We start from the raw sequence: 27219 nt of genomic DNA on the forward strand, positions 1-27219 counted from the left end.
GGGCATAATCCCTATATCTTCTTGACCTTTCTAGTTTTGGATCGACCTTAATATGCTTTGCCTTTAAATCATACATTATACTGCATCTAGCTTCTATTGTCCACCTCTTTATTATATATTTTTCTAAGAGTAACTTGATATCATGTTTATACAATACTCTCAATGCATGACAACATAATATGCCCACTCATTTAAATTTTTTGCAACTACAAGTAATTGTCTCAATTGAAAAATCAAATGTCAAACTATATTCACCTCTCCTATTAACCATGGTGATGACATAATCAAACAAGGCAGTACCATCTTCCTCATCTCCATTTTTGTTTCTTTCATTTCTTTCTTTTATACATGCAGTATCACGTAGATTACACTGGACTTGGAACAAGTCAAAACTTGGTCAAGTGTAGACCTTAGAAAGCTGACAAAGCATACATAAATTTTACAATATCAACCTTGGCAACTTATCATGTGTCTCAAATTCATGTTCTAATTCCTTATAGCGTTTGTCCTCTATAACTTGTTCAAACTATTGAAAGAATTGGTTTATATTTAACTTAGGATTTGTGCAACTCTTTACATATGAATTGATACTTTCACTTATTCGAGTACTTCTCATACCAAGTGTCCTTAAGCTTTTTATATAGCATGCTGCTGCCTATATCTCTTTTATTTCATACATGGACCTCAACCATGTGTTTTCTCCTATATCATGCTTTAATAATAATTCTTGCTATGCTTCCTTAAATTTTGTTTCATCCCAATAATGATACATGCAATTGTTAAAATTGCTTGTGATATGAGAATCATCCTTTTTTGAGTTTTTAAGGTGCTTTATTACATTCCTTAAAATATGCCATGTACACAAGCAATGCTTCACTTCAAGCATCATTTCTTGTAATGCTCGTGCCATTACAACATCTTAGTTAATAAAGACTATTAGTAGCTTCACATTTTTGTATGCACGCAAAAATGTCTCAAAGAGCTATTTAAAACTTTCAATAGTCTCATCATATAATAATGCAGCTCTAAATATCACTCCTTCTTTATAATGGTTCATGCCAGAAAAAATAACTAGAGGCCTATGGTCATGATATGTGCAATAAGTTGTATTAAGTGAAACTTCTCCAAAGTAAGCATAATTAATCAACATGCGTGCATCAACCCAAAACACATTTGTTACTTGCTCCTCCAAGTCCATTTAATGAGCATGAAAAAAAGATAGATTTTTAGCTAATTGATCTTCAAAGTAGCGAAAGATACATCTAGCTTCCTCGAATGACATGGCTTGTCGCCTTCTTGAATTAAGATAATTTTTTGCATTAACTCTTGTAAATCCCAAACCAGTTCGGCCTCTTGCATATTCACTCATTAAATTAAAAGCTGATTTTTAATTAATTCCAGCTTTGTTAGCCGCTTCTAATTCAAATGCTTGAGCCGGTGTTATTTCATAAAATGATCAAAACATGTGAATAGCTTCAAGAGACTGGAGGGAATGATTATGATCTAGAAAAACCTCACTTATTTTGTACTTTTGATTTACTTATATAACTTTCATTCTAGCTTTGCAACACGTTCTTGACTCTGGTCTAGGCTTCATGATGTTTTTAACTCATTTATCTAGTTTTCGCACCCCTTCTTTATAACAAACAAATAAGTAGAATGAATATGACCCATCTTTTTTACTTTTATTAAATCTCTCTTTTCGAGCACTAAAACCTGTTCTTCTACCATAATTACTCCAAAATTCCCATGCATCTTCTATATTGTCAAATTCAAGATCAAGTCTAAGAGTCAAATTTATATCCACAATATAAACCTGCAAAACTAACTGATAAACCCAAGATTAAGTATACTTACATATATATGTAAATAATATACAGATTATAGGAACAATATATATATAAACTATAAATAAAGAGCCATCATGTATACAATAAAAGAGTTGAACACATTCAAAACAGAGATATATAAAACCGAAAGGTAGGTTGAAACCATATAAAATCAAAGAGATATTAAGGCAAAGAGATGAAGCTATATATATATATATTACAAAAATAGAGGTATAAAAACTAATAGTAAAGCTACCGGCATATGTATAAAACTAAAGAATATACAATATCGTAAAAAACTGAAGAAGCAAGCAACCACCAAATATAAGTAAATGAAAACCATCCACTACCCTTCTCATAGATGAATGTAACAAGATTTTACTCACCAAGATCCAAGTTCAACAAAATCTTTTTTCTTGGTTGGCAATTTCTTCTCATGCACTTGGATGAAGTTTTTTTGGAGGCAAACCCATGAATTTCCTGCTCTGAAACCAAGACTTTTGAAAGCAGAAGAATAGGAAAATAAATACAACAATGATGAAGGGCTGGGATTATTTCATAAAATGAATGGCGTAGATCTTTTTTACCAGCTAAAACGGTGTGTTTAAAGGAAATGGAGAGATAGAGGAGAAATAGCTCAATGGAGAGAAGTCGATCCCTATAATATACAATATTTTTAAAATCAAACTAGATATTAAATCAAAAGGGCTAATGATTCATAGTTTTTATAGTCTAATCGGGTTAGACTAATGGTCGAACCGATAATGTAATAATTATATAAAATAATATTAAATATATATAATAAATACAAGAAAAAAATTTATAATATGTTAAGAAAATGTCATAACATGATTGTAATTAAATAATATTATAAATTATAATTTTATAACTTGTCAAATATAGATAGTGAATTCAAAAGTATCTGTACTTTCATTTATAATTGTCAACATCCTTATAAAAAAAATGATCTTAAATCATATTTTGTACATGTAAATTGTCTGAAAATAAAATTTGCTTTTTCTAAGATTTAGATATTGAATTTTTTTTAATTTTTTTAATATTATGTTTAAAACCTTTTGGTTTTTTTGAAAATCACTCCAATTTCTAATTCAACTTTGATTTTTTAATTCAATAATGGCTTAATTCTAATCCAATCTAATTCAATTATAAAAATAATTTTTTAATCCAAACCAAGCTGTTAATGACTTCAATCGACAGTCCGATCATCTTGTTTAGTCTAATTTTTAAATCATTGATAATATACATTCGGTTAACTTAATGGAGAAAAGCAGACGACAAAGATGAACTTTTCATCGGTCTCAATTCTCAAATTTTTCGTGTTAAGAGGTAGTTCGTATTTCATTATTCTTGTCCATCGTTGAAAGCTCGCAGTCAATTGCCTTATTTTCGTGTTAATTTGGAACTTTGTGTACTAGAAGCTTCATTTTGCACAATTTGTGATCAACAAAATCAAGGCCTCTACCCGTTCATGGATTTTACTATCACTAAAATGATGGATTAAAATGCCAATGATGTAAAGATCCATAAAGCACATTTTCTATGCAGATTGAAAATAAGATTGCTGATTCAGACCACAACCTCTGCATATTTTATTGTGTACTCTTTTAGCAGCAAAGATGGGTGGTGATTCCATAGCCAGTCTACCACTCAACTCATTCAGATCTTCGAAGCAATCTTCAGAAGCAACTCCCAGCATGGCGTTAATCCTTCTCCTACGCTTCTTTGTTGATCAAGCCAGCATTTAGCTGCTACACAGGAGGCCAGAGAGTTGCGATATCTGAAATCTACATCAACATTCTGGTACCATAAAAACTATAACACAGAATTAAATAACGAAGTCAATTTAATTTAGCCTACGCAAATCTGTCAGCCAAATTCTTTTTACACAAATATACAGACCTGCTACAAGAAACAAGAAAGGAAATACCAGATTCCTGCAACGAAGCAGCCGAAATACAAGGGTCTCTGGCTACATCCCTCATTCATGTATGCCAGGGGAATGCGTAAGCTCTTTTATTTCAAATACGTAAGATCTTGTTTGGTTTCTGTTAACATTTTTTGATTTTAAAATCTGTTTCATAATACAGCTTTTAAAATTGTTTTTCAAAAAAAAAAAACTGTTTGATTATGTTAATTTAAAAACAGTTTTAAAATTAAGAAATTAATCAATAGCAATGATCAATGATGGTTAATAGTGGTGGCTTAAAATAATTATTGGTCAAGGTAACTATAGTCTTCAATAATCAAATGTAATATATTTTGAAAACAAGGAAAATAAAATGAAAAAAGTTTTAAAATGTTTCTATTTTATTTTTTTCTTAAAAGCAAAAAATGAGAACAGTTTTGGAAATAATTAAATTCAAAACATTCATCCAAACAAGTTTTTTAAATTTTTTGTTTTTGAAAACAAAAAACTATTTTTAAAAACAGAAACCAAACAGGTCATTAATTTCTTTTTTCTTTTTTTCCTTTCTTTTTTTCGGAGAGAGAGAGAGAGAGAGGTTTCTGGTCAACACAGTCTGAATCAACATCCATAACAATAGCCATGGGAAAGTATGAGAAACAAAGCATGACGAAAGATTTTTTATTTTGTTTGCAAATGCAATAACAATCAGGCCATTAAACAAAATCTAAGTAGATCGTAGATAATTTTTTATGTTGTTTGCGAGTAAATGCAATGGCTTTCTCCCCCCCCCCCAAAAAAAAAAAAAAAAACAAAACTGACTTGGTTTTCTCTTTTAAAGACGTACCAAGAGATAAGTAAATGAAGGAAAATGAACAGTGTGGAACATACCTTAACAAGTTCAATTCTTCATGCTATTAATAGGTCTAGCACCAACCCGATCAAGTCGCTTCACATTTGCACAAGCCTTCAAGTTTCCCTCTTTGCAGAAAGCTTCAACCATATGTTTCCCAATTTCTTTCCCTCTCTCCTCATTATCTGTCACTGCCACGGCTGTAGGCCCAGCTCCACTGATGGTACATCCAAATGCCCCTGCCTCTAAGGCAGCTCTCTTGACAGCCTCCATCCCAGGTATCAAAGGAGCACGCCTGGGCTCAACAATCCTATCAGATGATAATGCCTTCCCCAAACCCGCCAAATCCCCTTGCAACACTGATGCCACCAAAGCCCCTGCTTGGCTACAGTTCCACACATGATGTGGCATACCAATCTCAACCGGTAAAGTAGCTCGCATTTTCTTTGTGGGTGCTTCAAACTCAGGACTTACCAATACAAAAAATAAATCCTTCTCACTTGGAAACTTCAGTTGGATCAAATCCAAGGGCTCATAACTGCGAATTAACACAAAACCACCCATGATAGCTGGTGCCACATTGTCAGCATGATAACCTGAAACCTTCTCCTCTGATTTTAAGGCAGCAAGAACCAGCTCCTCAACACCCAACTTATTACCAAAAATCTCATTCACAGCAACAGCAGCTGCTGCTGCACTAGCAGCACTGGATCCTAGCCCACTCCCTAAAGGCAACCCCTTCTCAAGGGAAAGAGAAAGACCTACTGACCGAATGCCAAGCATTTTCATGACTTCAATAGCGGCAATCCCAGCACAATTCCATAGTGGGTCTTTGCTGAGCTTTTTGTTGTTGTCGCCAGAAATATCAGAGATAAAAATCTCACCAGGGTGGACAAGAGGGTCAACACTTAGGGAGACAGTATCTCCAAGGCCATCAACAGCACAGCCTAGGAAATCAAATCCAGGACCAAGGTTAGCTACAGTGGCTGGAGCAAAGGTTTTTACAGAGGTGAATACAGGATCAGGCTCAGCAAGGAATATGGGGGTTCTGGAGGGGAGAGACAAGTTGCATCTTAGGAGAGGCTTGATTGATGACACTTGAGTTGACTTTGGGATCCCGAGTTTTGCTGTGATGTAGTAGCAGCAGCATATTGCCATTGGAGAGACTGATACAAATATGAACACTGAATACTGACCTAACTCTTCAGCACCTGCATTTGTGAATGGGGATGAGTTAAGGCTGGGAGATGGTTCCAATCTACCCCTACAATTTTAATAAGATGTATTGTATATAAATTCAATTTATTTATTAGATTTTGCGAATTTCCTTTTGTCATTTCAGCAACCACAATATCTATGAAAAGCTTTAACTATTGAATGAGGCCATATCTTTGAATCACTTTCCATCAATCAAACACAAGACAGTTAAAGCAAAATACAGCACAAATCACTCTAAACTTATTGAAACTAAATACAGCACAAACATGAAAATAAATTCGGAATTAAAAAAAAGTGCAGATCACTTCTCAAAAAACTTTACTGCAAGACAAATATGAAAATGTTCTATTCATAAAAACAAATGCCAGAGAGAATGTTTGTAGCATCAAGCAACAATTAAAGTTTGAGCAAAGGCAGATCAAAAGATGACTGACTCTAATTAGAAGTCGCTCGCTTTGAAAGGTATCAATCAACACCATTACAATCCGTAGTCAATATAACACTTTCTGATTATTCAGTCATATAAATCGTAGTTGATACTGTTTGAACCTAAAACAAGCAAGGCCCGAAAGATAGCAAACCTAACACGCCTTTATGATTTTTTCACCAATAGATACAATACTTTCTCACCATAGTTATCACCAATTAAAAACCGGCATTAAAACCATAGGAAGAGTAAGCAGTAACAAGGGACAACGCTTTCAAAAAAGTGGCCAGTAAGGGAAACTATGAAGCAAATTCCAGAAATATATGAGCTAACAGCAAATGGGTAGAAGCAAAAAGGAGAACCAGAAACACTAGCCAAATGTCTTTCACATAACCAGGAACTAGTTTTCAATAGTCATACATTGCAGAAAAAGTTAAGTTCTTCAAAGGCCATTTTAAGTTACCGCAAGAATGTTGTATCCATGCCATTAAAAGAACGCAATAAAAAGTTCAAATAAGTTGCTTGAGGATTCCATTCTAAATTTCTCATAACAGAACCCTGAAGATAGGGAAGCAAATAAAACAGGAAAATAAGCATTAGCAGCTACACTTACTGGTGAATTGATTCAGCCAAAAGACACAAATATCATAAATAAAACACTTTGATGCTCATAAGGCGAGAACTATTTCACGCACAATTCTCCCCAAGCACCGAAGAAAATGCAGAATAGATACGATCAATTGCTGTTGCTTCAACCCAAGAAGTGAAGATGCTGGTTTTCAACCAGAAGAATATAGGTAACAATAGCCGAGAAAGATCAAAGCTTGAGAGATAAAAGGGGTGACCGGCGAGGAGGACGAAGGTCTTAGTGAAAGAGAGAAAGAGTACCTCACCAAAGACGACGAGGACGAATCGGAGAGTGATCAAGAGCGCCAAGCACCTGAGAGCAGCGATGACGAGGAACGGCAAGCAGAGACAGTCGAAGTGAGTGAGGCGAAGATCGCAGCGAGAGGGATCTGCGTAAAGAGATCGCAGCGAGAGGGATTATAACTCTCACCATCTAATTATGAGCTCCCCTGAAAATCAACGGCATGTAAATACAAACTCGCCATTAAATAAAAAAGGGCAGTTGACCTTCTAAAAATTTTTCTCGGTGCAACTGTGCAAGGGGGAAAAAACATTAAGATTATGGAATAACTCTCACCTACTAATATTTCCGTGAGAATGATTAAAAAAAAATTTGGATTGATGACCGAAGGCATTAATTACCTGTATCATTTAAATTATTAAAATTTATATCAATAATTTAAATAAACTTACTCATTTATTATTTTAAGTAAAGTGTAAATTTAAAATTATTTATATAAATTTTAATAATTTAAATGATACATGCACTCAATACACATTATAAATATAGCCACTAAATCTTAATTCTTAAAAAACCTGACATATATAAATCTTAATTTAGTATTATGAGGTGTGATAATTATTATTTATTTTTTGAGGAATTATTACTATTTTTTTGACAAAATGATATATTTGCTCTTCTTGATTAATTGCATTGGGAATATTATTTTGATTAGGTTATTTATTAAAATAAAATAAAAAATAATTATTTTTTTTATAAATTTGTTTATTAATCAAGTGCAAGTACTAATAATTTAGGTTGAAAAATGACTATTTTGGTTGGATTCCAGAGGAATAAAAAATAATAGAAAATGATTATTTTTTATGTAAATTTGTGATTTATAAATGAAAATGAGTACTCTCTTTCTAAAAATGTTACTTTAATTGTATTTCATTGATAAAAAAATTTTACAGAAAGGAAGTAATTATTTTTTATTTCATATTAGTTAATAATTTAATTAAAGTTGTCATTTTTCAATACATAATAATCATGGAGGACAAATATATCATTTTATCAAAAAAAAATGCGAAACAAGTACGTAAGAATTAAATACTTTATCCTTTAAAAAATATAAGATATTTTTAATATTTTAAAGTATCATTATTTTACTTTTTTTTCTCAAAAATGTCTCTACTAAATAAAACACTTTATTTTTATTTTAAATTCAAGCACTCTATTAAATAAGGATAAATATGAAAAGATGATATTAATTTAAAAATAACTAACTACTTTATTGGGAGCAATATTTGATTGAAAATGCCTCGGGTTGCATTTGGATAAGTGAATTTAAATTAAAAATTTAAATTTAAAATCTCATATTTGAAATCTCAAATTTAAAATTTATAAATTCTAAATTTTTTGTCGCCATGATATTAAAAAATTTTAAATTATAATATTAAAATTCTTTGTTGGAATCTAAAATAAAATTTTAAATTTTAAATTTGAATTTAAAAGAAACTTAAACGATCTCAGCCATCCGTTCCTAGTCAAAATTGATGGTTTGAATGGCAAACTTTCATGAGGACCAAACCATCAGTGCTAACTCAGACTATAGCATTGGCGAAGACCGAGACCGAATGATTGACTTCAACTATGAGAAGATTAAGACTAGATCGCCATTGCCATCGAGATTGTGCTTGCAACCAGGATTGAATAATTGCTCCCACCGTAACTAAGTCGATGACTCTAATCGGGACCAGACTGGGTTGATGATTGGTCATGGTTAGCGTTAGTGGTCCAATCCCATCACAAGAGGTGGTTAGATCCCATTTAGCACAAGTCACTCGGTCTCGATGGAAGTTAATCATTCGGTCCCGATGGAAGTCGATCATCCAGTCTCAATTGTTGTCATTTTTTTGATTTCGGTGGAAGTCAGCTGTCTTGTCTTGATCGTCACTGTCGATTCAATCTTAATGGAAGTAGGCCATCCAATCCTAATTGTCGTCATTGGTGCAAACTTGGCGAAAGTCGAGCATTCGGTCTTGGTTATCACTGTTTGTATGGTCTTGGTCAAAGTTGGTCATCCGATCCCAATCATTGTCAGGGTGTGGTCTTAGTAGAATTTGACTTGATGGAAGTTAGGGGCCTATCCAAGTCATCGTTAATAGTCTAATCCCAATGAAAGTCGACCATCCAATTTAGGTTGGTGCTAGCGATTCAGTTTCGATAGAAGTTAACTGTCTAGTCTGGATTATGGCCTGCACTCCGATCCTTACTGGTGAGAACAGTTTAGTCCCAATGAAAGTCAGTCATCTAGTCCTGGTTGGCCTTGGCGGTGTAGTCTTGTTTGGCAGCGGAGGTCTAGTCTAGGTCAAAGGTGGCGGCTTGGTTCCGTTAGCTTCAGTGATTCGATCCAATTACCATTGGTTAGCCGATCAAACCTTCATGAATTTGGGTCAAATTGCAGAAGATATTGAGTTAGGATTTGAAATAATAAGGGTTTAGAAAGAATTTTAAATTACAAAGAGATTGAAGTAAAACTTGAATTTGGATTTGAGTCTAATCCAAATTCATATATTTTTAATTACCCAAGCAATAAATTTGGTTCAAATCTATATATATATATATATATATATTTAATTAGTAATAATTATCTCATTCTAGGTATTCAATTGGCATCAGCAATTCCCCCCCTTTTTTCCTAGATTTTTTTAAGCCGAAAGAAAGGCTATTTAAAGGGAGAATGATACAAAAGTACGCAAATGATAGAAATGTACTTTAAAATGAAGTATTTCTTCTATCTCAAATTATAGAATACTTTTAAAAGAATTTATCCATCCTAAAATATAAGACATTTTGTATAGATTAAGGTTTTATTAAATGTACCCATTTTAATATTACCCTCTCTTTCTTTATAATTAATTTCTATTTCTTTTTTATATATTAAATGATAGGTATTTTTAAAAGTTTATATATCTATTTTGAAAAAATAAGGTTGTTAAATATATTTAATAAAGTTTATTATTATGTAAAATTTTATCTAAAAATATTTTATAATTTAAAATAAAGGGAGTAATTATTTTGAATCTTGGAGACTTCTTTGTCATATTATCTCTTTTTAGTGGAATGGCTTTTATAGCCCTCTGTACTTTGTACAATGAAATTGAAGCCACATCACCCCTGACTTGTGCGAGAATTTAAGGTCTTGTTTGGTACACAGGCTTCAATTTAGAAGGATTGAGATTTGGACTGGTATTGGGATTAGGATTGGGATTGAGAGTGGGAATGAGGTTTTAAAATTATGTTTGGTATAGAGTAATATTTACAAGGAATACTTATCTATATTTTATTTTACAATTAAACATAAATCACAAAAGACCATAATGCCCTTAAATTAATAAAAAGAAAAAAGCTGTAATCTAGCTTCTGCTGCTCCTCCCCTAAAATCACTCTCCTCCTCCTCTAGAAGGCACGACGCTGCATTTGCTCACACTCTCCTTCTCCCCTAAAAAGCACGACAGCGCATCTATGATTACTCTCCTTCTCCTCCAAAGAGCACGGCAGTGCGTATTGTAACATCCTGATTTTTATATAATAAAAAAATTGTGGAATTTAGGTTTTGAGGAAAACAAATGATAATAATAGGAATTTATATTATTTGAGGTTATTTAGAAATGATATTATGGTTAGGTATTTCATTATAAATTTAAAAATTTAAATTTAAAATCACATAAGCAATATTTAGTTAAGATATAATATATAAATAATTTTTTTATATGTGTTAAAAAAAAAGAGAAGGTAGAAGGAACAAAAAAGGGGGGTGGAAGGTTATTGTTTCTAAGTCCCACATTGGTTAGATGAGGGAAGAGAAGAGGTGCCTTCATGTATAAAAAGGAGGGGGTGTGTGCATTAGGAAGCATGAGAGGCTAAGATGCAATTTAGAGAAAATTACAACTTTTGGCCCAAAGGTTTGAATAATTAAATTCAAACCTATAGTTTTTTTTAATATAATTTTAGGACCACAATCCCATTTTTATATTATTTTTCTCTCTTTCTCTCACGTTGCTCGGCGTTTTCTCGCAAGGGGGAATTATTTTCTTTTTCTTCAGGTATGTTCTAACTTTTCTATTTAGATTAGCATTTAAAAATTTATTTAATTACAAAATTAATTTTTTAGTTATTTTCTAAATAATATTAGCTTTCTAGTGATATGATTATTTTGTAGGATAGAGTAAATATTTTGATTAGGATTTTTCTATAGGATAGTTAATCTGATAATATGATGGAGTAAAAATATAGGTTAAAACTCTTAGGGATATAATAAATATTATAAAATATTTTCTTGAGGTTGAAACTCATGTTTAAAAATTTTTGAGTTAAAATCTAGATCTATATGGTTGAATTTATGTGGAATTTGAGATGTAGGGATAATTCTATGATTATTAAATATTTATTTAAGTATGAATAGGTATTTTTGAGGTTATAGAAGGTGATTTGAGGTTTCAGGATAATTCTAAAATTTTTAATTTATTTTTAGATGAATTTTTAGAATATAGAAGGATGAAATTATGATACTAGAAGTGAATTGAGGATAAAAAAAATAGTTTATTAGGGTACGAGAATTTTAAAAAAGAATTTGGGAAGTTAAATGAGGCATAAATCTTAAATTAGTGTTAATATGGATTATAGATCTAAGACTTTCTAACTCTTTAAATTAGAGTTATTTATTTTAATGTAAAATTAATATATAGTATTGTGAAATAATTATGTAGATTATATTGACAAAGATAGTGGTGAAAAAGGAGTTGTGAAGGGAAACTTATTATTCAAGACACAAGGTAACCATTATTAATGTGTTGTGATGGGTGTGTTTGTGAATGGTTATGTGTTGTTTTGTTGTTTGGGAAAAATTATGAAGTATTGAAAATAAATACTGTATATACTTGTTTGAAATTATTGCCAAGTGGGTTAAAAAATTTATTTTTATTTATCAAGATGAGATATTATTGTTCGGATATATTCCTGTTTGGATATTTGAATGATGCATGACTTGTCAGGGTATTTAATGTATGGTGTTAATGAGAATTTCTGTTCAGTTAATTATTACCACGAGGTAAGCTCTGATTGAACCCAATGAGTGGCGTGTCGCTTGGTCCAACTCACCTTTGGCCGGGTGATTTGGCGTCCGAGCATGGTGAAAGGAGGATATAAGGTGCAGTCATGCAAATTAAATACTTGTTCGGTTTGTTTGGAAATATGGTTCGATTAAATGTTTTTATGTGCCCACTTAGCAATCGCATGATTAGTTACATCCACATGCCTCATTACATATTAATTTTTGGTTACTGGAACTTTTAAGTCTCATTCCCCGTGGTTAATATTTTTACAGGAGCGAGTCCGGCCTAGAAAGCACCAGAGGTGTAACTATGGTGTATGAGACACCATCTTTTACGTTACCTCTTATTTTGGATTATACAATGTATCTTGTGCCAACTTAGGACATATCTTCTTTGTGAAACATGTAAACTCTAATCCTTTTTATTAAAAGTATTTATATGACCAAGAGGATTATGTCTGTCCCTCTTGATGTATGATTTGATTTGAATATCATGCCATGAGGATTATGTCTGTCTCTCATGGTTTTAATTACTTTTTTTTAGATATTTTAAAACTTGTATTATGTCTTGGATATATCATGGTAAGAAAATTTTTTACCACGATAATGGTTTTAATAATTTGTGAAAAATCGGTTTGTAAATTTGAGGGTGTTACACGTATGGCCATTCCCTTTGCTCTCTGTGCCATACTCAATGTTCTTCTTCTTCGTCTTCTTGCTGTTCCTTTTCTGGTTTTCATGTAGATAGACAGAGTGATAAAGGTCTACTTACTAGTGAATAGCGACACAAATGGCTTTCTGGTTTGCGATGCATGAAGGCCACTTATTCATTGGTGATGTAGATCGATGAAGTGATGGAGATCGACAGAGTGAGACTTTCCCCTTCTCTCTTTTCGGTCATCGACGTGGGAACAGAGACGACGTTCATTCGCTGTTATGTAATCGTTTGTCCATTGTTGCTCAACTCTTTCCTTGCGTGTTCTTCATCCTGATTCAAGCATCGATGTTGTGCCTAAACGTGGTCGCCGTCATCGTCGCCGTCTTTGTTGTGGCTGTGAGGTAGGGTGGAGGCTAGAAGGTAGAGGGAGGGCCGATGGATAGGGGGTGAAGGGCAAAGGGAGAGACGACAGAGGGGCGGGGGAGGGCATTTTGGCTAAAAATAAATCAATCCCAGAATTAATTTTCTACTATTAAGGGGTGGGTAGTATTGAGTAATCCCACCTTAAAGGGATTGGCATTGAAATTAAATTTTTCATTATTTCATACCAAATATGAAAATGTGGGATTGCCTAATACCAATCTCAATCCCACCTTTCTAATGCTTTGTACCAAACATAGCTTAAGAGTCCATAACTCGAGCTTCCAATAATGTTATTGACAAAAATTACACTTTTAAACTAAAAATTTTAATTTTTTTTGGAATACCATTTTTTTATATTTTGAATTTAAATATTATAATTATTTTTAATATGAAGATCATTTGGAATTAAATTTTTTTGATAATTATTACATTTTAAAAGTAACTATTACCAATAAATAATAAATATTTTAAACTATTTTTTAAAAAATATATTAAAGTCGCAAAATTTAATCTTGAAGAAGAGTTTCAATTTTTTTTTTTACTGACATTCACAAACTTTTGTGTATTTTTTATGGATTTGAGTTTTAGCGGATGATCTAAATCTATTCATTTGATAATGATAATAATCATTCAATTTAATTGAAAACTATTAAAAATTTTATCATATAATACTTAAAAAATATTAAATCTAAAATTTTTAGAAGAGATGAAGAGTGTTTTGATCATAATGGTTGTTTTGAATTTTAAAGAAAAATATTCTAATAATTTTCAAATACTGATGAAATTTAAAGATTATAAGTGAGTCCTTCACGAATGAGTAGATTTAGAATATTCATCAAATTTACATATGCTTTTATATTTTTAAATAATTTGGTATTACTTTTAAATAATGATTAGATTATTTTTGTACTAACTTTGATATCATTATGCATATTTTTATTATTTTTGTCACTTTAGGTTATTAGATGTTCCTAACTCACTATTTAATGGGTATTTTTATCCCTTTACCTTTAAATTTATATTTATATATAAATATAATTAACTATGTAATAAAAAGTTTTAATTTTAATCTATAACTAAAATCATCATATTGAAAAAAGCGTCAATTTTAATATAATGCTTTGTTGATGATTTATTGACTATAATTTGACTTATTTTAATCACTAATTTTTGAATTGGCGTCTTGATTAATTAAATAATCCATTAATTTTTGTTAACTTTTAAAATATTTTAAGAGAGAATAACAATAAAATCTTAAAACTTGGAATTCATGATAATTAAGTCCATAATAAAATTTTCTTGTTTTTTTACTAGTTAATTATAAATATTGATTGAGATAATTATAAATTTAAAAATTTTAAATAAAAATAATATATTTAAATTTTAAATATAACAAGTTGATAGTTTTATTTATAATTAATTCAGTTAATATTTATAACTTATTTTTTTAATATTTTTATCAAGAATTTTAATTGTCATAGATTTCAAGTTGTGGGACTTTATTGTCATTCTTCAACGCTTGAATTTTGTTGGAAAAAAAAAACAGTTTAATTAGGTTTAGGGTTTATTTGGATATATAACTTTTAACTTTTGAGATATACTTTTATAATTTTTAGACGTAGGATGTTGTTTGAAAATTTTATGATTTAGCACACTGACTTTTTGAATATACATTGAGGAAGCTATTGAAAGTAAATTTAAAAACTTAATTTTTTGAAGCTTTTTAAACTGACTTTTTGATATTGAGTTTTTGAATTTACTATACTGCCTTTATTTCCGCATAGTACTTAGTGCGTGCTCTGTTTTATTAGAATTTGAATTTAGTGCAATAGCCATGAGGCCAAATAAATTATATAGGAAAGTAATTTTGTAAACCTTCTATATATAAAAAAGAAAAAAATATTTTTAATCCTATTTAAAGGATATATCATTTAATATTAATGACTGTTAAATTATTCATTACATTTTTTTAATATTAAACTTTATATTTTTTATTTTTATTATTTAACACATTAAATTTTATGTTATTTTAATTTTTTTTTTTACATTTTTAATATATTATATTTGTATAATAAAAATTATAAATTATCATAAATTAATATCTTTTTTTATCATTATATATTCCCAAGCACAAATCAATATTAATTTAAATAATTTTTAATTTATTAAACTGACTTTTAAAAAAAATATATTTAAATATAAATTTTATTATAATAATTAATTTTTATTAAACTAACATTTATCAAATAAAATTTTATAAAATAAATTTTTAATAAATTAAAAATCAAACACACACACAGAGTCCGGTTGGAACGAGGAGTTCGGTTTCGTTCGAATGTTTACAAAATAAAGTAGTCTGCTACATTTGGTTACCCCGGCTTTAGGCTGGAACAATAGTCCATTCCCGTCGCATCATGCTTTCATTTGCCGGGAAGCCAACACCTGTCGTAAAATTCATTGTTCGCAGGGACAAAGTCAACACTCTGCTTTGCTACCCAGAACTTCTACTCCGCTCATGGTTTTCATTGCCTGAACCACTCGCCGATAGCGCAGGGCATTTTCGTTTCTTAACGATAACCATTCTTCCATGGCATCCTTGTGGCGCAAGACCGGCGCGTACACTACGCTTTCCCTGCTTCTTTCTGCTTCTCTAGCTATTGCTGTCATCGATCACTTAGCTATTCCGACGAAAAAGTTGAGCGACTTCAAATATGGTGAATCATATTCTTACGAGATGGTCAGTGTGATCAATGAATTTCCTCACGATCCTGAAGCCTTTACCCAGGTAAATTTGGGGTTTCAGTGATCTGATATAGTTGGGGATTCCTGTTATTTTCTATGTTTAACTTTCTGGATATATCCAATGCGTGCTTGATAGCTCATAATGGGGTTATCTTATAGCAGAAATTGTGTTCTTCTTGAAACTTTAAGGCAGCTATTTATTGGGACGAGTTGCTACTGTTTACTTCTTATTCTCCTTTTACTTCTGCATGCCCATGTTTGTTATTTATCTTTTCTTTTGTTATTTTTACATTTATTATGTAATGTGGGGCTGAACCGCAGAGGTATTTTTGTTCATTCTGATAATATCATCGAGAATACAATTTGAGACAAACACGGTCATTTTCTCTTCAATTTTGAATAATAAATTCGGGTCTTCGTCTGAAATATCTTAGAACAACGGGCCTTTAAATCTTGAAGGACTTTTGTAGAAGGCCCCGATTGAATTTAAGAGATCCAAATTCATCAAAGGACCACTTGTTAGGTGTTGGCTCTATGAATTTTCAATTGAATTTGAAGAAAACTACTGCTTTCTACCCAAAATAAATATAAGGACTGGTATACAAGCAGAACTAGCCTCAATGATTGCTCATGCCAGGACCTTATTGGTCATGTGAACATCTTTCTTGAGTGCTCTACTTTCAATAACAGAACTTCATGGATGATTCATGATTGCTCCCATCAAGCTATATGACCTGTGCTAAGCAGTGATATAATTTCTGATATTTTATGAAGTTAGTACTTAGTAAATGTATACCTTGCTTCACTAATGCAAGGCCAAGGTTTTGATCTAGAAATGATCTTATTTGTAACTCATGGAAGGGGAAAAATTCTCGTCTCTGCTTATTTAATTTCAGGGTCTTGTTTATGGTGGAAATGACACTTTATTTGAGTCAACTGGTCTTTATGGAAAGGTAAGGTTATTTTCTTTTCTTTTTCCTTGTTTTCCCTTTTTCCCTTTTACTTTTGTGAGCCGTTTGTCTTGCCATTTTTCCTTCTTAGATGCGACCAAATGTTTTACCTATAAAATGTAAACAGGCAGGTGGATATTGTCTGCAGTCGTTGTTTGCAATGGATGATTATGAGATTAAGTTGGCAATGCATAAAGTTCTTACAAGTGAAATGATTACTTCATCTATTGTAATTTTCTCAATGATTAGCTATGCCAGTGCATTCCTGTCCATATGGTTCAAGATGGTCACCTAAGCTTTTCATTATAAATTTATAATCGTTTGAGTGTCATAGTTACTGTGATATTTCTTTCAGTTGGATTGATGTGGTACAGTCTATATAATTTAACCACGTGACATTTTGCTATTTGGCATAAGATTTACTATGTACTAGGCAAAAATCCCCTCCAATTCTGAAATTAATTTCTCTGGCAATAATTTGTTTTTCTTATATTGGTTATGAAAGTTCTGAGTAATTGACAGCTCTTTGAATTACTGGGCACTTGTTTCTTTGAAGCTTGCTTCATGAGTAAGTTGTAAATTCATTCCTGATTGTTTGCATTCAGTACAGTTTCTTAGTCATCCTAGTCTAAAATCAACTTAAATTTAAAACTAAGCTGGATTGTCAATATAACTGCTGCTAGTGTTATCTAAGAGCCAGGATTAAACTGCTTTGGAACTTTTACGTAGGGAATCTTTCATTTTATATTTATTATATTTTATTTAACCCTTTCGATACTTGTTTCAGTCATCTGTTCGCAAAGTAGCTCTTCGCACTGGGAAGGTATGGGCCTGTTTCTTGATTCTCTCTCATTCTTTTTTAATTTCTGAGTTCATTGTTTTTGAATTATAAAAAGAATAATAATTAGTTTTATACAAACTATGTAGTTGGTTCAACCCATAGAAGAAGAGACAACTTCTTTTAAGCCTATGCTACTGACAAATTGTATATCATTGTGCATATCCTTTTCATTGCACTCTAATAGATATAGTCAAACCAAAAATAATCATTTATAAATTGTTTGGACAGAAGTACAGCATGAGCACTGCTAAAAAAGGAAATTATAGTAGTGGCTCATTGCCAAGGCACTGTGACACCTTTATGTTGAAACGACTATGAATATTAGTTTTTGTTTTTTTGTTTAATAAATTTTATGTCTTGCCTTTCTCTTTTCACTTGAAATTTCTCTGTTCATTTTAAAAAGAAATTATCTCCTGATCTTTCTGGTGGCTCCGTTTTTTACTTCTAAAACATCACAGAATACACTCATTACTCTCAAAAATAAACTTAATAATTTACAGCCATGACTTAATTGTGCCCATGGTATCTGCTATCAGAAATTTAAAATTTCTACTTAAGTATGCACAAATACATACAAGAATGTTTATTATGTTTGATGCTTGTTATTTTTTGTTTAAGCAGTGAAAACTATGGCATGGAAAACCCCCTTGTGCAGTTGTGTGTAGTGTTGTGAAGTTTGTTTGACTGGACTTAGTAAGTGGTAGTTATACAATAAGATGCCTGTGGAAAAAAATTGTCTGGTTATTATTTTTGCTACTTTCAGGTTGAGACTCTTCAGAAGATTGATGATTCTATATTTGGTGAAGGATTAACTCTTTTTGGTGAAAGGTGTGTATAGTATATATAGTAAATTACGCTGCAGCCTGGTTTATTCTTGATATGAAAGTCAATAACCAAACTTAAACAAAGCTCTTTAATTTGGTAAGGCAAGGTGCTTAGGGTTCTGTTGTGAAAATTGGATTTTAAGTTCAAGTGAAGATAGAAAAGTTGTAGATTAAAGTTTCACTGATGCTGTGGTTAGGGAAGGGCAATGTGAAGGCAACACTGATTTTAGGGTTGGGTTAGTAATTGTTTGGGTGCAGTGCAGTGAACGTATCTGCTGGTTTGATGGGTTTCAAACCAAACCCGTGGAAGAAATTACAAAGGCTTTGATATTTGTCAAAGAAATCATGTCCAGGTGGGTTGACAACTATCACAAACAGAACAGTGGAAGAATAGAAGAAGATAGCTAGACATTGCACAACCAAGAAAGGACAAAATTTGCAGCCATAAATAATAAAACTGTTGAACATACTAAAGATAAGAAGCATTACAGCTGTTTGATTAAGCATATGATAACTTATTCAACAAAGAGGGGATAAAATCCCAAACACATAAGCAAGACTTAAACGTTAAAATAAGACTTTTTAAAATATAACATAAACGCCAGTGCAATTACAACCATAGTCCAGGAAATATGGAAGTTACTAGAATGCCTCTTGGGACTGAGAATATCACCTTTTTTTCATAGAAAGTTCTAAAGCCTTGACAAATATTTGAGTAATCGAATGGCCAGTGGCACTTAAACAGTTCTAATTCTAGAAAAAAAATGGTATAATAATAGAAAGCAAACATCTACAATCCTTTTCTGGATCTGTAAGGTGACTAGAGCTTTGCTGATTCACTAACTAGGATAAAATACTGTCACCTTTCTTAGTCCTACAACAATAGTATCACCTTTGTTCCACTACATATCAGAAGTCAGAACCATTGATTTCTTAAAAACAGTAAGAATCGAGGGAATGTAGACCCCTGTGGCTGTAAAGCTGATATAGATACTATGGTATGTCGTATTTTTGTTTTACTCTTCCACTTAACAATTGGGTTTATTCTAACGAGCAATTTGTTATACTTTCTGTAGGTTGTTCCAAGTAGCTTGGTTGCAGAAGACTGGCTTCATATATGACCACAACAATTTAAGCAAAGTTTGTGCCTAACCTCACCCATGTTTTGTCTTTGACTCGTTTTGAGTTTCTATTTTTAATAAGAGATGAAGTACTCTCGATGTATATTCATATTGACTGTGTACCATGTTACGATCAGTAGTCATTGCATTATGTGCAAGGTAGGAATTTGTATTAGATCTTTCTGTTAAAAGTTTTTTCCTGTTAAGAAAAGGGGTTTTGACTTCAATAAAATATGCTGTACTTTGGTGAAGACTGAAGATTTACTGAGCAAAAAACTGAGTCCTCTATACAGTGGGTGGTCGCATACATGTATACATACTCAGCTGATATATGGCCGAGAAATGAGGGATAGAGAGAATAAAATAAAAGGCTTCCTAATATATCTGATCCTATAATAACTATCAGATATTTACATTAAATATAGTATATTTCCATACTCTCCCTTAAGTTGGACCATAGATGTTAATCATGTCCAACTTGCTGATGAAATAATCAAACTTATCTCTACTCAAGCCTTTGGTGAGAATATCAGCTGTTTGCTCCCTTGTTGGTATGTGTCTCATCTGGATGATGCCAGTATCAATCTTCTCTCTGATAAAGTGTCTATCTATTTCAACATGCTTGGTCCTATCATGTTGGACTGGGTTGTGTGAGATGTTGATTGCTGCCATACTGTCTGAATACAGAGTGATAGGTAGGTTAACATCCTTTTTTAGTTCCTCAATCACCCTTTTAATCCATATACCTTCACAAATTCCCAAAGCAATAGCTCGAAATTCTGCTTCTGCACTACTACGGGCTACTACACTTTGCTTCTTGCTTCTCCAAGTAACCAAGTTTCCCCAAACAAAGGCGCAGTATCCAGATGTAGATTTTCTATCCTCTTGATCACCTGCCCAATCTGCATCCGTGTAGAGTTCCATACCGCGCTTCTCAGATTTCTTAAACCATAAACCCTTTCCAGGAGTACCTTTCAAATACCTGAGAATCCTGTAGACCTCATTCAAGTGTTTCTGCTTGGGGTTATGTGAATGTTGACTCACCATGCTAACTGCAAAGGTGATGTCTGGCCTAGTATGTGACAAATAGATTAATTTCGCCACCATACGCTGATACCTGCCCGTATCAACAGACTTGCCAAGATTCTCTTTATTGCTTTTCTTGTCAACTCGGATAGGTGTATCACTAGGTCTACACCCAAGCATGCCAGTCTCGTTTAAGAGATCTAGCATATATTTTCTTTGAGAAATAGATATTCCCTTCGTGGATCTTGCTACCTCCATGCCCAGAAAATACTTCATTTCTCCAAGATCTTTTATCTGAAACTCTTGAGCCAACGCCCTTTTAAGATCTTTAATCGCCTCAGCATCATCGCCTGTAAGAACCATATCATCCACATAAACTAACAAAACAGTAGTTTTAGTGCCTTGGTGTTTGTAGAACATCGTGTGATCACTTTGACCTTGTTTGAACCTTGCCATTTTTAGCACCCGTGTGAGTTTCTCAAACCACGCTCTCGGAGACTGCTTTAGTCCATATAAGGACTTCTTCAATTTGCACACTTGATTCGATTTATTTCCTAGGAACCCTGGTGGCAACTTCATATATGCTTCCTCTTTCAACTCACCATTTAGGAAGGCGTTTTTTACATCTAATTGATGTAATGGCCAATCAAGGTTGGCTGCTAGTGATAGAATTATTCTAACAGTATTGAGTTTGGTTACTGGTGCTAATGTCTCCGTGTAGTCTATACCATACACTTGGGAGAACCCTTGAGCGACAAGTCTCCCTTTGTGTTTGTTTAAAGTCCCATCAGCATTGTATTTAGGTGTGAAGACGCACTTACATCCAACTGCTTTCTTTCCTGGAGGTAATTCTACCACATTCCAAGTATTGTTGTTCGTCAATGCCTCCCTTTCCTCCATTACAGCTTGTCTCCATTCAGGTACGGCCATAGCCTCTTCAATGTTCTTTGGTACTGTAACACTGTCCAAATGGGCGGTAAATCCAGAAAATTTAGCAGACAATGCTTGATAAGACACAAACCTTTAGATAGGATGCCTAGTACAGGCTCTCGGCTTCTTCCTCATAGCTATCGGTAGGTCAATATCATTCTTACCACCTGATTCTTCCAGACTTCCTCCATTATCTTATTTTAGACCTACATTTGGTTCTGACTCTTGGTCAGTGCTTGAGATATGGGTCTGTTTTCCTGTCTTGTTTTTCCGTGTATAGGTCTGTGCAAATCTAGTGTCTCCCCCTGTTGTGGACATCTCCTTTAGACTAGGATTTGGCATATCATTTCTAGTATTGGTGTTCTCAATTCTTAGGTCCAAATCAAGATCAGTGAGTTCAAGAGACAAATGATGAGGTACAGCTATAAGGTTGGGTGTTTCAGGTATTTCACTCATGTTTTCACCCATGCCAATCTGCAATTCATTCCAATTCTCCCCCTGGATTGGAGATTGGGAGTAGAAGGATTCTGTTTCGTGAAAGGTGACATCACAAGTGGTAAAGATATGTTTGGTGGTGGGATCAAAGCACTTGTACCCCTTTTTAGTGGCAGAGTAACCAAGAAAAACACATCGGACAGCTTTGGGGTCAAGTTTGTTTGTGTGATGAAGATGAATATAGGAAGTACATCTAAATACCCGTAAGGGTAAAGTATTTTCCAGGTAGGGTAGATTGTAAGTTTGGTGTAGAACTTCAATGGGAGTTTTATATGACAAGGTGCGATTGGGAAGGTGGTTAATAAGGAAGGTTGCAGTTAGGACAGCATCATCCCAGTGATATTTAGGAACATGGTTGTTAAAGAGAAGTGCACGAGCTGTTTCAAGAATGTGCCTATTTTTCCTTTCAGCAATACCATTCTGCTGAGGACTGTAAGGACAGGTACTTTTGTGAACAATTTCATTGGAAAGTAAAAAGGTGGAGAGATGTTTGTTGAAGTATTCTGTGCCATTATCAGTGTGAAGTGTTTGAATAGACGTGTGAAACTGATTTTTTACCATATGATAGAAATCAATGAACACATGAGAAACATCAGATTTGTCTTTTAGAAGGAACACCCAGGTAACACGAGAATGGTCATCAATAAAGGTGATGAACCACTTTGAGTGAGTCCTATTAGGGACCCGAGAGGGCCCCCATAGATCACTGTGAATGATTGTAAAAGGCTTTGATGCAACGTATGGCCGATTAGGAAAGGAAATACGATGATGTTTTGCTTTTTCACAAGAGTCACAATAGAGCTGAGAATAATCACTTTTATTGCAAATTAAAGGAAATAATTTTGACATATAATTGAAATTAGGATGACCAAGACTTTTGTGCCACAACTCCAACTCACTAGTCTTAGGAAGAGACACTTTATTGCATGATCTAACATTATTGACTTTATTTCCATCCAAGTAGTAAAGACCATCAAATTCCTTAGCACTGCCAATCGTCATCCCCGTCAGTAGATCCTGGAAAAGACAATAAGTAGCAAAGAAATCAACATGACATTTTTCATTCTTTGCCAATTTACTTACTGAGAGTAAGCTACATTTTAAATTAGGCACATGCAGAACATGATGTAAGGTTAAAGTAGATGAGAGTTGTATACTCCCTATACTAGAGATAACCGACTCTGATGCATTGGCAATCTTGACAGTAAAGTTCTTTTGGCAAGGTACATAGGTTGTAAATAATTTAATATTATCAATCATATGATCTGACGCGCCTGAGTCTACTATCCAGCAATCTCCAGTGCATACTCTTTTAATAGTAGCTAAGGCTTTAGAAAAATACCTCTTTGTACCACATTAGCAATAGGTTGCTTATTAGTTTGCAGGGCTGACAGCATTTCAATGATCTTACTTAGTTGATCATTTGAGGGCTGTGAGTTATCATCTCCCATGGAGCTTTCAGCAACATATCCACGACTTTTTCCCTTTCTTGGCTTCCAGTCGGGTGGCTTACCATGGAGGTCCCAGCATTTATCCTTTGTGTGGCCCACTTTCTTACAGTGTTCACATGTGGGACGTCCTTTAGTGCTTCTAGGATCATTAGACTTGGCAGCTAGAGCAGATGATTCAAAAGTACTGGTTTGAGAAATGGGTTCATCTTTCAACATTACCTTCCTTCGGGAGTACTCCCTTCGGATCATTGTAAAGGCTTCACGGACAGATGGCAAAGGTTCCAAACTCAGAATTCTGCCACGAATATCATCCAAGTCTGAATTAAGTCCGACTAGCAACTCATACAGTTGTTCTTTCTCCAGCCGTTTTCTGAATCGAGCAGCATCCTCAGAACTGGTCCATTCTTCAGCAGTAATTAGATCAAGTTCCTGCTATAGAGCAGTTTTTTCAAGGTAATATTCACTTGGGTCATGATTACCTTGCTTTACGAGCCATAGCTTGGATTTAATCTCAAACACTTGAGAAGCATTCTCCCCATCTGAGTATGCCTCCTTCACAGCGTCCCATATCTCCTGAGCTATTGGGAGAAATAAAAAACTCTTCTTCACAGCCAGTGCCATTGAATTAACCAGCCATGAGCATACCATTGAGTTTTCGGTCTTCCAGAGCCTGAGAGTCTTGACATTCGTTGCCTCTGGACATTGGGTTTCACCGGAAACGTAACCCCCATTTGCCACGACCTTCTACCGCGAGCCGCACCGTCCGGGCCCATTCTCGGTAGTTGATGCCGGTGAGTTTTTCTGAGACAAGAAAGACGAGTGAGCTCTCTTGTCCAGTCACGAGGTGTGCGACTTGACGCGAGCTCGCACTGGACGAACTCTCCAAGCCAGTCGACTCTGTATTTCGGTGAGTCTCAAGCTGAAAGCTCGAGCCCCTGTTCATCTCTGATGATTCAGTTGCTCGTTCCTCTTCGTGCTCTGATACCATGAAGATTTACTGAGCAAAAAACTGAGTCCTCTATACAGTGGGTGGTCGCATACATATATACATACTCAGCTGATATATGGCCGAGAAATGAGGGATAGAGAGAATAAAATAAAAGGCTTCCTAATATATCTGATCCTATAATAACTATCAGATTTTTACATTAAATATAATATATTTCCACAAAGACAATGAGAAAAGATGTCTTAGTGGAGTTCCTTGCTTGTGATCTTATCGAATTCCATACACAATCTCTCTTATTTCTGCATTTCCAACCCACACAACCTGCCAGTTTATACTTTCAATAGCTCTTGATTAAAAGAAAAGAAAAGAAAAGAAAACTTAAATGTCTAGCTATTGGGTATTCATTTCCTGTAGGTTGGAGAATTTATGCATCAGATGAATGATGGGTGGGGTCTGGCAACTGATGGAGAAGTTTTGTTTGGAAGTGATGGCAGTTCAACATTGTATCAGATGGATCCTCGTACATTCAACAGTTGCTTATCTAGCTTTAAAACTTGACACTGCTTTAACATGTTTATAATTGTTTGCCTTGTAATTTTGTTTCACTGAATTCACTTGCTTGTTTTGAGCCAGTTCTATCAAAATCTGTTGTCTACTACAAGGGGCATCAAGTAAAATTTCTCAACGAATTGGAGTCTGTAAATGGTGAAGTTTGGGCAAATGTTTTGGGGGTATGTCCTTGCATGTTCAGTTGTGACTGTGTTTGCAGAAGATTTCTTTATATACATATCTGCAAAATACAGACAAATGTGTTTGTCAAAGTTCTTTTTTATGCACCGTTTTCTGAGGTTGACATATTTTACTTCTGTAGGTTGACTGCATCGTAAGAATCTCTCCCAAGGATGGTCGTGTTATTGGATGGATTGTCCTCCCAAATTTAAGGTCAAGCTTATTCCCCCCTTCTCCATCATGCAAACTTGTCATTACATAAGGCATTTGTGAAGGCTTTATTTATCTGTTAAGTAAATTTGTCATCTGTGTTGTTTATGGCTGCATTTTGTTTATGCACTGCAGAGAGCAAGAGGTGGTGGCTCAGAATCAAGTAAGTAACCTGAGCCCTTTCTTTTACGGAAAATATGACTTTTTTTTTCCCCTTGGGCTTTAGCTTGTCAATTTAAAATTTTAAGTTGTGACACCTGAAAACGTAACACACAAGGCTGTTTTTCATAACGAATTTTTTATTGTGTTCCTCCTTTGAGGATCAACTTATCATTAGAGGTAACTGTTCTTTTATGTGCTATATTGCTCAAATTTAATCAATAAGCTTTGGCTCGGTGCTATTGGAGACATTTTCACGAATGGAAAATCCAACTTTGAATCTCAGTTAGACCAAAGATTAACTGAAGAAGATATATAGCTAACATCTGGACCTTGCCACATTGTAGAAGCAGATGGTTTTGAATGGCATAGCATGGGATAGTGAAAAGAAGCGGATATTTGGTAAGCTGTAACATTCAATTGCTCATAGAAATAAGAGACAAATCTAGACATGATACTTCATAGATGCTGGTGCATAAATGTTTTTGGCAGAAGAGCTAAAATATGAAATAATAGTGGAGATAATCTCCATCCACTTTCAGCTTCTTCATGAAATCTGATGAAAGTGGAGATTCATTTTGGACTCTTAAGGGTTATATATGAAACAAAGTGATTGAGGTCTCCCAAAAGAAAGAAAGAACACACAGACACAGACACATAGAGGTCTTCCGAACCTAAAATTTGGGGTATGGGGGAAAGGGGCAGGGGCTGAGGTTGACCCCATAAACATTAAAGTCACCTCAATGTTAAAAGGATAGGGTTCTGTCACACTTCTTTTTTTACGCACTTTCTATTTTCTTCAGTTAATCTTTTCTTCATGTGACTAATTTATTTGCTTGCAGTGACGGGAAAGCTATGGTCAAAGATATACGAAATCAGAGTTGTTCCTATAAATAAACCAATTGAAGAAGGGTTCATTGAGCAGCTTTGCTTGCCTCCACTTCACAAATTTACGTACGACAGAAGTGAAAGTTTGAGTATCAGTCATTAACTATGAAGGGTTCTATCATGTTGGTTTCTGTAAATCTGTCCTGAGAGTTTCGTGGGTCCTGTCGCTCTCTCTCCAATCCTCTTGTGAACTAAGAGGATCCTTGTGTGAAATGTAAGAGAAAAAATGATCGAAGAATTCGTTTGAGATGATGTATAGTCAAACAGAGTGAATACTAATGCTGTGGTTAAATAAATTCTCTTGCTGAATAAATTTATTATTCTATGAAGCCTTTTGTGACATGGTAAATAAATAGTAAATATCCTTTTTTGGAATTATTTCATGTTGGCATTTAACTTTTTTTTTCTTGTTATCTAAAATTATTTCTATCCTATTTCAGTTAAATACTTTTGGCTGAATGTTTGTTGTTTTTCAATACGCAGCTTAGATAAAAAAAATATTGATCATACATATCACGGGAGGATCATGAATATCATGAGTGATCCCAGGATGTAACGTTAGAAATAAGATCAGCACATGACACTTGTGTCCCTGAGCGTCATTTTATT

At 33.6% G+C, this 27219-nt stretch overlaps 2 protein-coding genes across 10 annotated transcripts; one reads left to right on the forward strand and one right to left on the reverse strand.

Moving 5' to 3' along the window:
• Window positions 1–3273: 3273 nt before the first annotated feature.
• Window positions 3274–7324, reverse strand: LOC129292206 (homoserine kinase). 7 transcript variants are annotated; one of them, XM_054929767.1, is made up of 3 exons: window positions 7145–7324; window positions 4645–5817; window positions 3274–3634 (listed from the first exon to the last, which is right to left on the reverse strand). In XM_054929767.1, the coding sequence occupies exon 2, from the start codon at window positions 5762–5764 to the stop codon at window positions 4655–4657; it is 1110 nt and encodes a 369-aa protein (XP_054785742.1). In that variant the 5' UTR covers window positions 5765–5817; window positions 7145–7324; the 3' UTR covers window positions 3274–3634; window positions 4645–4654. The 7 variants fall into 7 exon arrangements, with proteins under 7 accessions (XP_054785742.1, XP_054785745.1, XP_054785744.1 ...); XM_054929770.1 differs by having other exon boundaries at window positions 3274–3595; window positions 7140–7324; XM_054929769.1 differs by having other exon boundaries at window positions 3274–3627; window positions 7140–7324.
• Window positions 7325–15661: 8337 nt separating this feature from the next.
• Window positions 15662–26939, forward strand: LOC129292941 (glutaminyl-peptide cyclotransferase-like). 3 transcript variants are annotated; one of them, XM_054930664.1, is made up of 11 exons: window positions 15664–16080; window positions 16934–16990; window positions 17775–17810; window positions 18592–18656; window positions 19729–19792; window positions 25039–25156; window positions 25258–25355; window positions 25496–25566; window positions 25699–25726; window positions 26076–26124; window positions 26565–26939. In XM_054930664.1, exons 1-11 carry the CDS (start codon window positions 15883–15885, stop codon window positions 26711–26713), a joined length of 933 nt encoding a protein of 310 aa, XP_054786639.1. In that variant the 5' UTR covers window positions 15664–15882; the 3' UTR covers window positions 26714–26939. The 3 variants fall into 3 exon arrangements, with proteins under 3 accessions (XP_054786640.1, XP_054786639.1, XP_054786638.1); XM_054930663.1 differs by having other exon boundaries at window positions 15665–16080; window positions 26070–26124; XM_054930665.1 differs by lacking the exon at window positions 26565–26939 and having other exon boundaries at window positions 15662–16080; window positions 26009–26124.
• The last annotated feature ends 280 nt before the right edge of the window (window positions 26940–27219 follow it).

This window comes from Prosopis cineraria, unplaced genomic scaffold, assembly GCF_029017545.1.
Source record: "Prosopis cineraria cultivar Desert tree isolate PC_DT_omini unplaced genomic scaffold, ASM2901754v1 PC14, whole genome shotgun sequence".
In the NCBI taxonomy this organism is placed as follows: domain Eukaryota; kingdom Viridiplantae; phylum Streptophyta; class Magnoliopsida; order Fabales; family Fabaceae; genus Prosopis; species Prosopis cineraria.

Coding starts and splice junctions, on each gene's coding strand:
- LOC129292206 (XM_054929767.1), bottom strand. CDS start 5,764: ATGGCAATATGCTGCTGCTACTACATCACAGCAAAACTCGGGATCCCA.
- LOC129292941 (XM_054930663.1), top strand. CDS start 15,883: ATGGCATCCTTGTGGCGCAAGACCGGCGCGTACACTACGCTTTCCCTG. Junction 16,081..16,933: donor ATCCTGAAGCCTTTACCCAG/GTAAATTTGGGG, acceptor ATTTAATTTCAG/GGTCTTGTTTATGGTGGAAA. Junction 25,157..25,257: donor GGATCCTCGTACATTCAACA/GTTGCTTATCTA, acceptor GTTTTGAGCCAG/TTCTATCAAAATCTGTTGTC.